The sequence below is a fragment of the Eleutherodactylus coqui genome, unplaced genomic scaffold, assembly GCF_035609145.1.
Source record: "Eleutherodactylus coqui strain aEleCoq1 unplaced genomic scaffold, aEleCoq1.hap1 HAP1_SCAFFOLD_128, whole genome shotgun sequence".
Classification (NCBI taxonomy): Eukaryota; Metazoa; Chordata; class Amphibia; order Anura; family Eleutherodactylidae; genus Eleutherodactylus; species Eleutherodactylus coqui.
In genome coordinates this window covers 54,935-69,498 of record NW_027101878.1, presented here as the reverse complement: position 1 = coordinate 69,498, position 14,564 = coordinate 54,935, and the positions used below count along the sequence as shown (strand labels likewise).

The following is a 14,564-nucleotide window of genomic DNA, read 5'->3' as shown; positions in this document are numbered from 1 at the left end:
CTTATAGTTATCATTTATGAAAGGATCATTCTCAATACCAAAAAATGTCCTAACAAACTCCACAAAGTCCGGGATCGGCAGTGATTCTCCCCTCACTACTTATACACATAATGGGTACCAGCTCTCCCTCATCTCCATCAGTTCTGAGGAAACATCGGCTAAGGGAAGAAGAAAGATCGGCCCAAATACAAACATGTAAGTTACACAAGTAAACTTTTATCAACAGTTAGAAACAAGTTTATATGCCTCAGTGTGAAATATTCTATGTACACGGGTGATATAAAGGCGGGTTATCTGGATAGTATTTGTTTCTGGATAACAGATGTTTATCAGTAATTACATACATTTCTTACTCATCACTTAGTGCCCTAAATTGCTTCCTTTTTCTTGTGTATGACATGTCAATTTACTTTTTACCTGTGTGAATTTTCTGATGCCGAATTAGCTGTGATTTAAATACAAAACATTTCCCACATTCTGAACAAGAAAACGGCTTATCTCCTGTGTGAATTCTCTGATGTGTAAAAAGGTTTGATTTCTGTGTAAAACATTTCCCACATTCTGAACACGAAAACGGCTTATCTCCTGTGTGACTTCTCTGATGTTTAAAAAGGTTTGATTTCTGTGTAAAACATTTCCCACATTCTGAACACGAAAACGGCTTATCTCCTGTGTGACTTCTCTGATGTTTAAAAAGGTTTGATTTCTGTGTAAAACATTTCCCACATTCTGAACAGGAAAACAACTTCTTTCCTGTGTGAATTCTCTGATGATAAACAAGGGTTGATTTCGCTGCAAAACATTTTCCACATTCTGAACAAGAACATGGCTTCTCTCCTGTGTGAATTCTCTGATGATAAACAAGGACTGATTTCACTGCAAAACATTTCCCACATTCTGAACAAGAAAACAACTTCTTTCCTGTGTGAATGCTCTGATGTCTTAAAAGGTGTGATTTCGTTACAAAACATTTTCCACATTCTGAACAAGAATATGGCTTCTCTCCAGTGTGAATTCTCTGATGTGTAACAAGGCTTGATTTCAGTGCAAAACATTTCCCACATTCTGAACAAGAAAATGCCTTCTCTCCTGTGTGAATGCTCTGATGTGTAACAAGGCTTGATTTCGCTGTAAAACATTTCCCACATTCTGAACAAGAAAATGCCTTCTCTCCTGTGTGAATGCTCTGATGTGTAACAAGGCTTGATTTCGCTGTAAAACATTTCCCACATTCTGAACAAGAAAACGGCTTCTCTCCTGTGTGACTTCTCTGATGTGTAAGTAGATGTGATTTAACTCGGAAACGTTTTGCACATTTTTTACATGAATACGGCTTCTTCCCTGTGTGGGTTTCTTGATGTTTTCCCCTTCTGTGACCTTTATGAGTGTGTGATGGATCAGAAGATGGGACCTGTATAAGAGGATCAGATGATGTATTTTGGCTGTGAAGGGCTGAGGGGATATCTGGGATAATGACAGGTTCTTCATATGTATCTTGTGTGATACCACAATCCTCTGCTTTAGTATCTGCAGATATCAGATCTCCCTCTGAGCTCCCGATACCGTCATCTGCAGAGAGTAAAGCTGATTATTCTTTAATACTACAAACCTTATAAATGATGCTGATATTTTATAACATTTCTATACAAATAACAAGTCATGTAGCAAAATGTAATCATCATCTAATGGTGCTTTTACACAGGCTGACAGCCACTAGAGTAATCACTGAAAAGAGCCATTACGGATGACTGTCAGCCCATGTAAACATGGATCCTGACAGAGCGAGTGAGTGAGAATCGCTCACTCATCGAAGTTGCTTGGTTTGCAGCTCACTTAAACACTAAGTGATTGTCGGTGCAGAAAACATCACCAGAAACTGCAGATGTGAATCGGGACTTACAAGCAAATTCTGGTTTTCATCAATAACATGGGGGTCCCAGGGGTCTGAAAAAGGGTCATGAAAGGTACTGGACAGCAGAGTCCTGTACAACCTCTGGGTTCCTGTTCCCGGTAGATCTCCGAGCCCATGCTACAGAAATAGTATATTCCATACAGATGGAGTTCGGCCATTTCTGCACCAAGATCAGTTTCTGTTTTTCCATTAAAAGAACTCATATAAAATCTCCCATGAAGCCGGATGTAAGGAACACACAGTATACGGCAAATATAGAGCTGCTCATCTATAAGACAGCTTAGTACATACAATAATTCTATATCCTGTCATGTCAGACCAGGACTAGGGCAGGGGGCAGGTGACAACCAAGCTGGGTTGCCCCACACATGTTTATGGCCACCTAGTTTGCCCCGATCTCAAAGCTATGGCAGCTCCTGCCGCTACTAGTTCTGACAGTCTTACTCATGGTACTGCTGTGTCCCGCTCTCTCTCACAGGCTGAAAGAGTGACCTTCCTCCCGGCTCCAGTGTTCACTGTAGTTGAGTGACCGCGTCGGGGGGAAAGAAGTGAGGTCACATTGTGAGCCGGTGAGAGAGCACACAACACAACTGAGAATGATGGGGAAAAGTGGAGGATAATGGGGTCTGTTCAGATACATTGATGAGCATGGGGGCTGTTTGGGGTACAGTGGAATATGATGTGAGCTATTTAGAGGATGATAGGGACTGTTTGCAGGACCTTGGAGGATGAGGGAGTAGTTTGGGGGACATGGAAGTATGATGCTGCCACTTGGAGATGGACATGAATTATATGGAATTAAATCTTTTGGTGTTTAAACTTTGCTCTTGGGCCCATAGGACTCTAGCTATACCAATGTTCGGAGTCTCAGAGGAAGTTGCATTACTAACTGAGGTAACATCAGGGGGCACTATTACATAAAGGGAGATCACAACAGTGGGGGGAGGGGAGGCACTATTACGTAAATGGAGATCACAACGGTGGGGGGAGGGGAGGCACTATTACCTAGTGAAACTATAGTGGGCAGCTTGATGGGGAGAGTGGGCTGAAACAAGGTTTGGCTGCAAGAAGTCATAGTAGCAGTCTGGCCCCAGAGATAAGAAAATATAATATTATATTTATCCCAGTGGGGGAGGAGCATTCTTAGTTTTGCTCTAGGTCGCCATGAAATCTACATAACTGTGACTCTTCTCTGCTGTATTTAGTGGTTACTACTCACCTGGGCGGTTACCTGTAGGAATCCCCTCTTTACACCGCTGATCGCCCCTCACATTTTTCTCTGTAGCATTAATATTGGTTAAATATTCATCCTGGAACAAAAGCTGTGAGACAAATGTTGTCAGCAGAGTCAGCAGACGGTTGGAGGAGTCATGTGGAAGGTTTTACATGACCAGAAAAGGTCACTAATCATCATGATGACCAAAAATGACCTGACAGCAGTAGTTATCAGAGTCATGTCAAAGTGGGTGCAGATTTATTTAGATTACAACTGCGCATTAAAGGGATTCTGTCACCGGGTTCATGACATTTGATTTGGAGCTCATCTAACATAGTAAAATAGTATGCTAGGCTGAAAAAAGACAAGTGTCCATCCAGTTCAGCCCATTTCCACCAACTACCGCATGTTGATCCAGAGGAAGGCGGCAAAAAAAAAAAAAAAAAAAATATGGAGGCAGTAGCCAATTTGCCCATTTATTGGGGGAAAAAATTCCTTCTCAACCCCATAGTGTCAATCAGAACAATTGCTGGTTCAATATTTGAAAAAGTTCCTACCTGCCTCTAAGATGGATAGTTGGAAGATACCCGGATCACAACCCTTCCGGTTAGTAAATGTCTATATCCTGTAATATGGTAGCACTCTAAAAAGACATCTAGTCCCTTCTTAAACTCCTCGATCGATTTTGTCACTTCCTCAGGCAGAGAGTTCCAGGGTCTCACTGCTCTTACAGTTAAGAACCCCCTTCTGAGTTGGTGATAAAACCTTCTTTCCTTTAGACGTAGAGGATCCCCTCTTGTTACCGTCGCAGTCCTGGTGTCCCTGGTTCCCAATTCTGACATGACTGGGGTCCTTAGGCCAAGTGATAACATTTTTAATTAGATACGGAGGTTATCAATGCGAAGTTGTATGTCCTTATGGAATGAAGTAAGGTTATCACCCTGGGTCATTCAGAGGTCCAAGGGAATTGTCGTATGCACTCACCCCAGGAAAATGTAGAAGCGACAGTTCTGCCCAATGAGTCTGGTACGGGTTTCCTGCATATAAATAGTGTTCAAATCAAATGGGACACATACACAAGAGCTTGGAGGTATTTAAACCCTTTCCAATCACTGACTCCCCGGGACCAGGGGTAGAAATTATAAGTGGGTCTAGAGGACCATACATTGTGAGCGCAGTTAGACTAAACTATCACTTTGAGGAAGCCTCTAATATCATTGATTGTCATCTGCTCGCCATTCTGGGACACGAGCCCTCGCCCAGAATTTCTGTTTTGCGTGCATGGTTTAAGTGGTCTGCCCTGAGTATAAAGGCAGGATTGTATGTGTGTGGAGTACCTACAGCTGGCTATAATGCATATGTTGGGGGTTGGCTGTGCTTTTGTGCAGGCTACTAATGTATTTGTATTATATTGGGAATGCATCACACAAGAAGGTAGACCCTCACTCTCACAACAGGCGAGGATCCCAAAGTTGGCATTTCTGGCATATCCTGTGCACACGTAGTGGCTGTAGCACTTCCAAAAACTGCACTGCCTTGTCCGCTCCTATGAGTCCCATAAACTAAATTTAAGGACTTATAGGAGCTGAAGCGCTGAATCCAGCGATGCAAGTCCTATACTTACTCTGCTTGGTATTCCCCTGCTGTCCGCAGGTATGGCAAGGAGAGTAAGCATATGCTCACTTTCACATGGTCAAGAAAATCACGAGACTTGTGCCGTGCGGGAAGGGAAAATAAAATCCCTGCATGTTCTATGTTTTTTAGAGATGAGCGAGCGTACTCGTCCAAGCTTGATGCTCGTTCGAGTATTAGGGTACTCGAGATGCTTGTTTCTCGAGACGAGCACCATGCGATGTTCGAGTTACTTTCATTTCCTTCCCTGAGAAATTTGCGCGCTTTTCTGGCCAATAGAAACACAGGGAAGGCATTACAACTTCCTCCTGTGACATTCCAGCCCTATACCACCCCCCTGAAGTGAGTGGCTGGGGAGATCAGGTGACACCCGAGTATTAAAATCTGCCCTGCCTGCGGCTCGCCACAGATGCACGCTGAGAGAGATCAGGGAAAGTGCTGTCTTGCTGTAGCTGCTATAGGGAGAGTATTAGGTGTTATATTCGTCTTCAAGAACCCCAACGGTCCTTCTTAGGGCCACATCTGACCGTGTGCAGTACTGTTGAGGCTGCTTTTAGCAGTGTTGCACAAATTATTTTTTTTTGTCTATCGGGCGTGCAGACCATAGCGTCCTCAGTCTGCAGTCATTTTACAGAGTATAGGGGCAGTACTGGTGAGGCAGGGAAAGAGGTATACAGGCCATATAGGCAGTGGGCTTTTTCCCAAAAAGTGGAAAAAAATACTATATTTGGCCTGCCTATCACGGTCTTCAGTTTACTGCGTCTCTGCTGGGGGGGAGTAGTTGGTGATTAATACCCAGCCTTGCGCATAATTGTTTCCTGGCTCTGCTGTGCGTTCCGTACGCAAAGTCAGCCTCCAACAGGGAAATCGAAATACAGTGTATATCACAGGCAGTGTGGTTTTTCCCAAAAAGTTTAAAAAAAATACCATATTTGGCCTGCCTGTCACTGTCTTCAGTTTACTGCGTCTCTGCTGGGGCGAGTAGTTGGTGATTAATACCCAGCCTTGCGCATAATTGTTTCCTGGCTCTGCTGTGCGTTCCGTACGCAAAGTCAGCCTCCAACAGGGAAATCGAAATACAGTGTATATCACAGGCAGTGTGGTTTTTCCCAAAAAGTTTTTAAAAAATACTTTATTTCGCCTGCCTGTCACTGTCTTCAGTTTACTGCATCTCTGCTGGGGGGAGTAGTTGGTGATTAATACCCAGCCTTGTGCATAATTGTTTCCTGGCTCTACTGTGCGTTCCGTACGCAAAGTCAGCCTCCAACAGGGAAATCGAAATACAGTGTATATCACAGGCAGTGTGGTTTTTCCCAAAAAGTTTTAAAAAAATACCATATTTGGCCTGCCTATCACGGTCTTCAGTTTACTGCGTCTCTGCTGGGGCGAGTAGTTGGTGATTAATACCCAGCCTTGCGCATAATTGTTTCCTGGCTCTGCTGTGCGTTCCGTACGCAAAGTCAGCCTCCAACAGGGAAATCGAAATACAGTGTATATCACAGGCAGTGTGGTTTTTCCCAAAAAGTTTTTAAAAAATACTTTATTTCGCCTGCCTGTCACTGTCTTCAGTTTACTGCGTCTCTGCTGGGGGGAGTAGTTGGTGATTAATACCCAGCCTTGTGCATAATTGTTTCCTGGCTCTGCTGTGCGTTCCGTACGCAAAGTCAGCCTCCAACAGGGAAATCGAAATACAGTGTATATCACAGGCAGTGTGGTTTTTCCTCAAAAGTTTAAAAAAATACTATATTTGGCCTGCCTGTCACTGTCTTCAGTTTACTGCGTCTCTGCTGGGGGGAGTAGTCGGTGATTAATACCCAACCTTGCGCATAATTGTTTCCTGGCTCTGCTGTGCGTTCCGTACGCGAAGTCAGCCTCCAACAGGGAAATCGAAATACAGTGTATATCACAGGCAGTGTGGTTTTTCCCAAAAAGTTTTTAAAAAATACTTTATTTCGCCTGCCTGTCACTGTCTTCAGTTTACTGCGTCTCTGCTGGGGGGAGTAGTTGGTGATTAATACCCAGCCTTGTGCATAATTGTTTCCTGGCTCTGCTGTGCGTTCCGTACGCGAAGTCAGCCTCCAACCACAGGTCAATAAGCGGCACATTTAATTACAGCGTTCTGTTTCTTCTCTACTCGTAATACACCATGCTGAGGGGTAGGGGTAGGCCTAGAGGACGTGGACGCGGGCAAGGACGCGGAGGCCCAAGTCAGGGTGTGGGCACAGACCGAGCTCCTGGTCCAAGTGTATCGCAGCCGACTGCTGCGGGATTAGGAGAGAGGCAAGTTTCTGGGGTCCCCAGATTCATCTCAGAATTAATGGGTCCACGCGGTAGAGCTTTATTAGAAAATGAGCAGTGTGAGCAGGTCCTGTCGTGGATGGCAGAAAGTGCATCCAGCAATCTATCGACCACACAGTCTTCTACGCCGTCCACAGCTGCAACTCTGAATCCTCTGGCTGCTGCTCCTCCTTCCACCCAGCCTCCTCACTCCATTAAAATGACACATTCTGAGGAGCAGGCAGACTCCCAGGAACTGTTCTCGGGCCCCTGCCCAGAATGGGCAGCAATGGTTCCTCTCCCACCGGAGGAGTTTGTCGTGACCGATGCCCAACCTTTGGAAAGTTCCCGGGGTCCGGGGGATGAGGCTGGGGACTTCCGGCAACTGTCTCAAGAGCTTTCAGTGGGTGAGGAGGACGATGACGATGAGACACAGTTGTCTATCAGTGAGGTAGTAGTAAAGGCAGTAAGTCCGAGGGAGGAGCGCACAGAGGATTCGGAGGAAGAGCAGCTGGACGATGAGGTGACTGACCCCACCTGGTTTGCTAAGCCTACTGAGGACAGGTCTTCAGAGGGAGAGGCAAGTGCAGCAGCAGGGCAGGTTGGAAGAGGCAGTGCAGTGGCCAGGGGTAGAGGCAGGGCAAGACTGAATAATCCACCAACTGTTTCCCAAAGCGCCCCCTTGCGCCATGCCACCCTGCAGAGGCCGAGGTGCTCAAAGGTGTGGCAGTTTTTCACTGAGAGTGCAGACGACCGACGAACTATGGTGTGCAAGAATTGTCGCGCCAAGATCAGCCGTGGAGCCACCACCACCAGTCTCACCACCACCAGCATGCGCAGACATATGATGGCCAAGCACCCCACAAGGTGGGACGAAGGCCGTTCACCGCCTCCGGTTTGCACCACTGCCTCTCCCCCTGTGCCCCAACCTGCCACTGAGATCCAACCCCCCTCTCAGGACACAGGCACGACCGTCTCCCAGCCTGCACCCACACCCTCACCTCCGCTGTCCTCGGCCCCATCAAGCAATGTCTCTCAGCGCAGCGTCCAGACGTCACTAGCGCAACTGTTTGAGCGCAAGCGCAAGTACGCCGCCACGCACCCGCACGCTGAAGCGTTAAACGTGCACATAGCCAAATTGATCAGCCTGGAGATGCTGCCGTATAGGCTTCTGGAAACGGAGGCTTTCAAAAACATGATGGCGGCGGCGGCCCCGCGCTACTCGGTTCCCAGTCGCCACTACTTTTCCCGATGAGCCGTCCCAGCCCTGCGCGACCACGTCTCCCGCAACATTGTACGCGCCCTCACCAACGCGGTTACTGCCAAGGTCCACTTAACAACGGACACGTGGACAAGCACAGGTAGGCAGGGCCACTATATCTCCCTGACGGCACATTGGGTGAATTTAGTGGAGGCTGGGACCGAGTCAGAGCCTGGGACCGCTCACGTCCTACCCACCCCCAGAATTGCGGGCCCCAGCTCGGTGCTGGTATCTGCGGCGGTGTATGCTTCCTCCACTAAACCACCCTCCTCCTCCTCCTCCTCCTATGCAACCTCTGTCTCGCAATCAAGATGTGTCAGCAGCAGCACATCGCCAGCAGTCGGTGTCGCACGGCATGGCAGCACAGCGGTGGGCAAGCGTCAGCAGGCCGTGCTGAAACTACTCAGCTTAGGAGAGAAGAGGCACACGGCCCACGAACTGCTGCAGGGTCTGACAGAGCAGACCAACCGCTGGATTTCGCCGCTGAGCCTCAAACCGGGCATGGTCGTGTGTGACAACGGCCGTAACCTGGTGGCGGCTCTGCAGCTCGGCAGCCTCACGCACGTGCCATGCCTGGCCAACGTCTTTAATTTGGTGGTTCAGCGCTTTCTGAAAAGCTACCCACGCTTGTCAGACCTGCTCGGAAAGGTGCGCCGGCTCAGCGCACATTTCCGCAAGTCCAAGACGGACGCTGCCACTCTGCGGACCCTGCAACATCGGTTTAATCTGCCAGTGCACCGACTGCTGTGCGACGTGCCCACACGGTGGAGCCTGGCCCACATGTTGGCCAGGCTCTATGAGCAGCGTAGAGCTATAGTGGAATACCAATTCCAACATGGGCGGCGTAGTGGGAGTCAGCCTCCTCAATTCTTTACAGAAGAGTGGGCCTGGTTGGCAGACATCTGCCAGGTCCTTGGAAACTTTGAAGAGTTTACCCAGATGGTGAGCGGGGATGCTGCAATCATTAGCGTCACCATTCCTCTGCTATGCCTCTTGAGAAGTTCCCTGCAAAGCATAAAGGCAGCCGCTTTGCGCTCGGAAACAGAGGCGGGGGAAGACAGTATGTCGCTGGATAGTCATAGCACCCTCATGTCTATATCTCAGCGCGTTGAGGAGGAGGAGGGGGAAGAGCACGAGGAGGAGGGGGAAGAGACAGCTTGGCCCACTGCTGAGGGTACCCATGCTGCTTGCCTGTCATCCTTTTAGCGTGCATGGCCTGAGGAGGAGGAGGAGAAGGAGGATCCTGAAAGTGATCTTCCTAGTGAGGACAGCCATGTGTTGCGTACAGGTACCCTGGCACACATGGCTGACTTCATGTTAGGATGCCTTTCTCGTGACCCTCACGTTACACGCATTCTGGCCATTACGGATTACTGGGTGTACACACTGCTCGACCCACAGTATAAGGAGAACCTTTCCACTCTCATACCCGAAGAGGAAAGGGGTTCGAGAGTGATGCTATACCACAGGACCCTGGCGGACAAGCTGATGGTAAACTTCCCATCCGACAGCGCTAGTGGCAGAAGGCGCAGTTCCGAGGGCCAGGTAGCAGGGAAGGTGCAGAGATCAGGCAGCATGTACAGCAAAGGCAGGGGAACACTCTCCAAGGCCTTTGCCAGCTTTATGGCTCACCAGCAAGACTGTGTCACCACTCCCCAGTCAAGGCTGAGTCGGCGGGAGCACTGTAAAAGGATGGTGAGGGAGTACGTAGCCGATCGCACGACCGTCCTCCGTGACGCCTCTGCTCCCTACAACTACTGGGTGTTGAAGCTGGACACGTGGCCTGAACTCGCGCTGTATGCCCTGGAGGTGCTTGCTTGTCCTGCGGCTAGCGTCTTGTCGGAGAGGGTGTTTAGTGCGGCTGGGGGAATCATCACGGATAAGCGTACCCACCTGTCAACCGACAGTGCGGACAGGCTTACACTCATAAAGATGAACAAAGCCTGAATTTCCCCAGACTTCTCTTCTCCACCAGCGGACAGCAGCGATACCTAAACAATACGTAGGCTGCACCCGCGGATGGAAGCATCGTTCTCTATCACCATAAAAAACGGGGACCTTTTAGCTTCATCAATCTGTGTATTATATTCATCCTCCTCCTCCTCCTGAAACCTCACGTAATCACGCCGAACGGGCAATTTTTCTTAGGCCCACAAGGCTCAGTCATATTACTTTTGTAAACAATGTTTATACGTTTCAATTCTCATTAACCCTTTCCAATCCACTGTCTGACGTCTAAAGACATTCTGATTGAAGACTGTACAGCTCCGATGTCGGAAGACGTCCGACAGGGTGGTATTACTGTACATTACTGGGCGCCCTGTTGTCGTGGGCCTCTCCAGCATGTCCCATACTGCAGTACTGGCTCTAGCCAGCAGATGGCGCTATTGTATAATGGCAGAAAGAGTAATCCCCATAGGAAACCTTGAATCGAAAATTGGATTGCAAAGGGTTAAAGCGTTGAAACTTGCACCTGAACCATTTTTTATTTTAACTGGGCTGCCTCCAGGCCTAGTTACAAATTAAACCACAGTAACCAAAGCGATTAATGGGTTTCACCTGCCCTCTTGGTTGGGCATGGGCAATTTTTCTGAGGTACATTAGTACTGTTGGTACACCAATTTTTTTGGGTCATCGCCTACAGTGTAATCCTAGGAATTTTTATGGGCTTCGCCTGCACTCATGCTACAGCAAGGTGTGTGGGGTTGGCCTACACTTTTGCTACATAAATGTAACTGGGGCCTTGTCTATACTGCAACTACTGAAATGTGAAAGAGACTGTTATCTCCCTAAACTGCTGCAACGGGAATTTTACTGTGGCCTGTCTTGAGTGCTACTATTACTGAAATGGAACTAAGACTGTGCTCCCCCCTATACTGCTGCTTCAGAATTGTTACTGGGGCCTGTCTTCACTGCTACTATTACTGAAATGGAACTAAGACTGTGCTCGCCCTATACTGCTGCTTCGGAATTGTTACTGGGGCCTGTCTTGAGTGCTACTACTACTGAAATGGAACTAATACTGTGCTCCCCCTATAATGCTGCTAGTGATATGTTACTGGGGCCTGTCTCTAATGCTACCGCTGAAATGTTACTAATTCTGGGCTCTGCCTATACCGCTGCTAATGCTATGTCACTGGGGTGTGAAAACGGAGGCTTCCCAAAGACATGATGGTGGCGAGGCCATTTCCCACCAACGCGCTTACTGTTAAGGTGCATATAACCACGGACACGTGGAGAGGACACGTAGTGCCTCAAAAACATCCCCCTCCTCCTCCAACAATGAAAACATTCTTCGCAAATACCTTTGCATTGGTCCGTCTGGTGGCAGTCCCAGAATTTCACCTTTACCGACACAACAAGAGAGCCCCCCCCACCATTCCCCCGCCACGGCCCACTTAATCCTGGCCACATTCCGAAAACCAACTAAATAAAACCGCGCTACTAGGTCCGCAGTCGCCACCACATTCCTACCAATGTGGTTACTGTTAAGGTACATATTAGCAGTCTGACTGGGGCATGCACTGTGGCCCGAAGCCCACCTGTATTGTATCTGACGTTAGCTCTGCTGTCCAGGGCACTGCAATGGGATTTGTTAATGTACCGCCGGTGGGTTCCAGGGAGCCACCCATGCTGTCGGTCCACACAGACTTCACATTAGGGATTTGTACCTGCCTGTGCCTATGTATTAAAAACCCCGGTCAGACTGGGGCATGCAGTGTGGGCCGAAGCCCACCTGCATTCAATCTGACGTTACCTCAGCTGTGCTGGGCACTGCAATGGGATTTATTTATGTACCGCCGGTGGCTTCCGGGGACCTACCTATGCTGTCAGTCCACACGGAGTTGTAACTGCATGTGTCTACTTTTTTTTTTTAACTTTGTCTTTATTGAACAGGTTGAAACATACATTCAGCGTTTTCACAGTTTTGCAGGGTTTTTCTTTGTGTAAGTATGGCTTGTCTCAGCCTGCATTTTTTGTATTAATTATGTAAAACATAAAATAAAACATTAAAACAAACAAATTACATACATTAAATCAAAACTTTGACCCATTTTGACCACAGATTTTTTTTTTTTTTGGTCTACTGACCTGTATGTTGAGGATCTTCCAAATTTTTGGAGGCCCCGCACGGCTACGGCACGGTCCGTGTTTCACCCTAGATAGGTGTGTCTCCTATTGCCACCTGTTCCTGGAACCAGCAAGTGTAATAGAAGCAGTTTCTCAATCTATCTTTTACCCTTTGTGGTAGTAGTTGAATAAAACTCCCCCAGGTTTCGAAGAAGGCTTGTACCTTTTTTTCTTTAAAAAGTGATGTTTCTGCCCAGTCCATTTGGAACAGAAACGCTAGCTTGTCCAGGAACAGTCTGAATGGGGGCCCTGTTGGTTGTATCCATGTCTGTAAAATGGCCTTTAGTCCTGCTGCTGCTATGAAGTGTAGTAATTTTCTGACACCCCTTGAGCAGTGATAGATTTCGGGGTCTAAGTAGCCAAGTATTGCCCATGTTGGTTCTTGTGGGCAGAAATTCGTCAGGTGTGTTTTTGTGTAGTCGCCTATTCGTGTCCAGAAATCCTGTATTGAGGGGCATGTCCACAAACTGTGGTATAGGTTTGCGTGTGGTGCTTGACATTTGAAGCAGTTTGGGGTATCGTAGATTCCTATGTGATATCCTCTGCTTGGAGTTAGGTATGACCTATGGGCAATTTGCAATCTCATCTCCAGGAACCTAGCCGATGGTAAGTACCTATGTGCCGAGGTTAGAGATTTCATTATCAGTGTCGGTGTGAAATCGGGGTTGTCCGTGGCCCATTTGCCCACCCCCGGATCAATGTCCTCCTGCTCTCTTATATTTCTTATTGCCCTGTACAGCTTTGAGATCATGCCCCGCGGACCCGTTTTCCTGGTCATCCATGTGTCACCTGTTTGTACCCAATCAGGTTCTTGTAATCGTGGTATGAGTTCTGTGATGTAGTGTCTGACTTGCAGGTATGAGAATAGTGGAATTCGGAGTTCGGGGTATTTTTGTTTCATTTCGTCGTATGTTAAAACTCGTCGTTCTCTTATGTGTAATAGTTTATCTATAGTGTGTATTCCTTGGGCCCCCCATTCCATAAATATATTGTGTGGATTACCGTCTTGGAAGTTGGGGTTGTTCATTAATGACAAATATGGTGATGTTTGTGGCGATGTTTGGCTATCTTTGCGCAATTTATTCCATGTTTTCCAAGCCACCAGTATCAAGGGATTCTTTTTAGTTTTTTCTGGGAGTTCCGCATATGTGTGGTGGAGGATGTTCTGGAGTCGTGTTGCGCCGACCATTTTCTGTTCAAGTGGTCTGTTTGTGAAATGTGACTTATCGTGAATCCTGTCGTGGATGATTCGCGCCTGAGCTGCTAGATTGTAGTCTCTGATATTAGGTAGGTTAGTTCCTCCGTTCTCTCTGTTTGTGTAGCGCTTTGAGCGCGATACGCGGTCTTCTTCCCCCCCATATGAAGTTCCTGTACAAGTAGTTTATTCTTTTTATATCTTTTAATTTTAAAAGTATGGGTAGTGAGTGTAGGATGTATAATAAGCGGGGAAATTCTATCATTTTTATTAGACTTATCCTTCCCAAGAAAGAGATCGTAAAGTTTTTCCATGTGTTTAGGGTAGTTTCTAGTTTTTTGATGTGGGGTTCTATGTTTGTATTATATAATTTGAGTGGGCTTCTTGTGATTTGTACTCCCAAGTATTGTATAGCGTGTTTTTCCCACTTGAATGGGTATTGTGTTGCCCACGGGAGTTTGGCCGGTCCTCTGAGAAGCAAAGCCTCTGTTTTGTCTAGATTTAAAGTGTAGCCCGAGAGTTTACCGATTTTCTTGACGTCTTGTAATATGGGGGCTAGTGTTTCCCTAGGGTTGTTTATCACCAGTAGGAGATCGTCTGCAAATGCTTCAACTTTTATCTTGGTACCCCCACAGGTCGCCCCTGTAAAGAGTGTCGTTTGTGTCAAGTGTCTAAGTAATGGGTCTATTGATAAATTAAATAACAGTGGTGAGAGAGGGCAGCCTTGTCTGGCTCCTCTAAATAGGTCTATGTTGGGGGTGTTAAGGCCGTTGACTGTGAGGGTCGTAGTGGCGTTTGTTTGCGTCGTGTCTATGTAATTCGCAAAGATCTGTCCAAAACCTCTTTTTTCCAGTATTATGTTTAAGAATGGCCAGGCCATCTTATCGAAGGCTTTTTCTGCGTCCAGACTCAGTAACATCGTAGTCTGGCCCTCGGGGTT

At 47.3% G+C, this 14,564-nt stretch overlaps 1 protein-coding gene across 1 annotated transcript in view; it reads right to left on the bottom strand.

Annotated features, from left to right (window-relative positions):
• Positions 1-240: 240 nt before the first annotated feature.
• The window catches only part of LOC136593127 (oocyte zinc finger protein XlCOF22-like), a 38,354-nt gene continuing 24,030 nt past the window's right edge, over positions 241-14,564 (bottom strand). The window contains exons 6-7 of the mRNA XM_066588640.1: positions 3,132-3,234; positions 241-1,569 (exon numbers count right to left, since the gene is read on the bottom strand). Of these exons, the coding sequence (XP_066444737.1) occupies positions 407-1,569; positions 3,132-3,234 (1,266 nt within the window). The 3' untranslated portion in view covers positions 241-406. The remainder of the gene's footprint in view (positions 1,570-3,131; positions 3,235-14,564) is intronic.